At 46.7% G+C, this 3,064-nt stretch overlaps 2 protein-coding genes across 2 annotated transcripts in view; one reads left to right on the top strand and one right to left on the bottom strand.

Annotated features, from left to right (window-relative positions):
- The window catches only part of ESCO2 (establishment of sister chromatid cohesion N-acetyltransferase 2), a 17,270-nt gene extending 16,003 nt beyond the window's left edge, over positions 1–1,267 (top strand). The window contains exon 7 of the mRNA XM_009698661.1: positions 1,070–1,267. Within this exon, the coding sequence (XP_009696963.1) occupies positions 1,070–1,267 (198 nt within the window). The remainder of the gene's footprint in view (positions 1–1,069) is intronic.
- A 1,309-nt stretch (positions 1,268–2,576) lies between these two features.
- Positions 2,577–3,064, bottom strand: part of PBK (PDZ binding kinase) — a gene marked incomplete at its 5' end in the record, with an annotated part of 4,867 nt that continues 4,379 nt past the window's right edge. Inside the window, one exon of the mRNA XM_009698662.1 lies at positions 2,577–2,782. Within this exon, the coding sequence (XP_009696964.1) occupies positions 2,577–2,782 (206 nt within the window). The remainder of the gene's footprint in view (positions 2,783–3,064) is intronic.

Consider the following 3,064-nt stretch of genomic DNA (forward strand, 5'->3'; position numbering starts at 1 on the left):
CAGGTAGGGAGCGGTGGGAGGGCAGCAGGGAGCCGGGACCCCAGCTGGGGTTTGTCCTTGGCGGGGGGGGAACAAAACAAAACAGTGATTGCAGCAAAAAGTGTTTAGAAGGAACTTATGGAAATGGATAAACTTGTATCTTTGAGCAAGTCTGGAATCCCCACTTCATAGTGGAAGGATATCACATGGGCAGATATTCCATGTATATCTAATATTTAAGTAACATTTTTATTTGAAATCTGATGCAAGTGTGGGCCAAGCTGTTAACTGCTGGGTATAACCAGAGCACAGAGCTACAAGGATTACATTTTCCAAGAGAAACGGTACTTGTTGGGGAACTTTTTTTTTTTTTTTTTTTTTACTTGAAGTACATTTTCTTGAAGCAGCAACTAATCTCTGGACCCAAACACTTGAGTTTTTCCAGGCAGGAAATTCTGAGCTTTTCAAGCTCAGACCAAACTGGGAGGAAGACTTCAAAACTTCCCCCTCATCTGTTAATATGGACTGCCTTGAGCCTGAGCTTGGTGGTCCAAGAGCCTGTAGTAGCACGTATCTGCTTGCTATATGTATATAAAATAGACATATAGTATATGAGTACTTATGTATGTGTTTTTATATAACCCTATATGAGTGTAGCTGGAGCTCAGTATTCTGAAAATTCATCAGCCAGTGTTTGGTCTCCCCTTCCTCCCGTGGTTAGCGTTGGATGTGCTGGTAGATGTGCTACCGCTGTGCCACATTCCAAACCCACTGGCCCTGGGTGACTTGTGGGTGCCCACAAGAGTCCTGGCACTGCTGTGGTGGGCTTTGCTTGGGAACTGCTCCAAGATATTTAACTGCAACTTCTGGGTCTCCATGCAAAACTGTGTGTGTGGGTTCTCTGCCTGTATTCGGTCTTGCATTATCCTTCTTCCAAATTTTAAAATGCCTCCTGATTGCACCAGAATCCGAGAGGGCAAACTGGCATCTCACAACGATCTTCTCTGGTTTGAAGATGAAGTGACAGGAGACATAACCGCTCCCTGCAGAAGAGGGCTGGGAGGGAGAACACCCCTGTGGTGTGTTTTAGGAGTCGGATAAAGCAGCCGGCTGTTTGCGGTGCGCCGATAGCTCTGCGCTCTCTTTCAGGAGCACGTTCATGTACGGCTGCTACCTGAGCACCAAGGAAATCGCCTTCTCCGACCCAACGCCGGACGGCAAGCTGTTTGCAATGAAATACTGCCAGACCCCTAACTTCCTTGTTTACAATTTTATTTATAACAACTGATTAGACTTGATTATTGCAAGCTGAGGTTTGTTGAAATCATCTAAGATAATTTGTGTTTAAAATAACACTTAAGTCATGTTACCATGCTGTTTTCCTGCTAAAAAAATTCTTCCTCCCCTTGTGAGCGAGCTGGGGGGAGAGTGTGTCACTTTGTGTACAGAGTTGTGTTATATTTTAGTGTGTGCTCTGGAACCTTGCTTGGATTTCAGGTAGGTTTGTTTCTTCTGAAGCTAAATTTTATTGCAAGTAACTTAATTTTGTTGAAAGGTTTAATTAATATAAAGACAGCTGTTTTCTCCCCAGTATGTGGGCATATAATTCTGAGCTCTCTGCAGTCTTGTGTGCTGTAAAGGGCTTGTCTGGGGTAGAAGCCTTAATACAAGCAGTTGCTAAACTTATGCACAGAGGAGTTAAGAAATGTCTTAAAACAACTGACTTGTGGCAGGATTTCCCCCAGTGGGTAAGGCCTGGAGCCCTCATGGTGTTGTGCTGCAGGTGAAGCTGTTACTCAATAAAATGCGTGAAATGCTGCTGCTCGAGCTTGTGTCTGTGTACAGGAGAGGTGTGGGAACACTTCCAACATCCTCCTAAATTGAGGATTTTGGAGAAGGCAGCAGCGGCTGAAAGAGAAGCTGAGGGCTGCACAGGGGAAGCAGGACAAGTACACATTACCACCTCTTTGTCTCCAGCCAGCCGAGGGCAGGAATTTCCCCAAACAGCAGGGTTTTCTTTAATAAATCCCCAAGTGCCTGTTTGGTTTTTTTGACCCTCCACCCTCTTTTCAGGAAACCTTTTGCTCGAGCTTCCAGCTGCTTTCCCTTGGCAACGTTCTCCTGTTACCTGGGGGCTGCTGCTCCCAGCCACCTCAGGAGCACAAATACTTTACGCAGGAGCCCCCACAAAAGCTTGCACATACCTCGCAGAGGCACACATACACACACTCTTTAGGAGGAAAAAAGCACTGCTTTCACACTGAGATTAAGAAAAAACAATTTTTTTAATATCTCAGTGTTAATTAACACACAGAGAGGGAAGGGTTTTAAAACAGCAGTAACATGACAACTCAAACTACTGCACCGAACACGTAGCTTATTTAGGACCTAAGTGCAGGCAGGAGGGGATCGCTCAAGAAACAGAGCAAGCCTTAAATCCTTAAATCAGGAGTTAGTGTTTAAGGAGTTTAGGCACTGGTTTTAAGTACACAGAGCAGGTTTTGCATACTTAGAAGGATAAATGCTGCAGGAGTAGCCTTACTTATCTAAGTTTAAATCCTCACCTCTACAGCACAGGTGCAGGAGCTCGGATGCTTTTACTTCTGGGACAGACTTGCCTCCAGGGCTTCCACGATGCACGCAGCCGAGGGACGCTTCTTGGGGTCCTCGCTGGTGCAGACAGAAAAGAGGTCAATCATGTACTGGTAGGATGGGTCCAGTTCCTCCATGTTGAGGGCCGGACGGGTTCCCAAGGCTGTGTAGTATGCTTCCTCGTCAAAGCAGTCTTCATCAAAAGATTCATCTGGACAATAAAGGGGCAGAGGTGTTGGGAAGGGTGCTGGAAACTGCTCTGCTCCCTTGGGGCATGAGGCTTTGCTCCCTGGCTGCCCTTCATCCATCACAGAATGGTTTGGGTGGGAAGGGACCGTTAAAGCTCATCTAGTCCACCCCCCCTGCCATGGGCAGGGACATCGTTCACAATAATCACGTTGCTCAGGGCCCCATCCAACCTGACCCTGAACACTTCCCGTGATGGGGCAGCCACAACTTCTCCGGGCAACCTGTTCCAGTGTCTCGCCCACCA

Source organism: Cariama cristata, unplaced genomic scaffold (genome assembly GCF_000690535.1).
Source record: "Cariama cristata isolate BGI_N322 unplaced genomic scaffold, ASM69053v1 scaffold15614, whole genome shotgun sequence".
NCBI classification, from domain to species: Eukaryota; Metazoa; Chordata; class Aves; order Cariamiformes; family Cariamidae; genus Cariama; species Cariama cristata.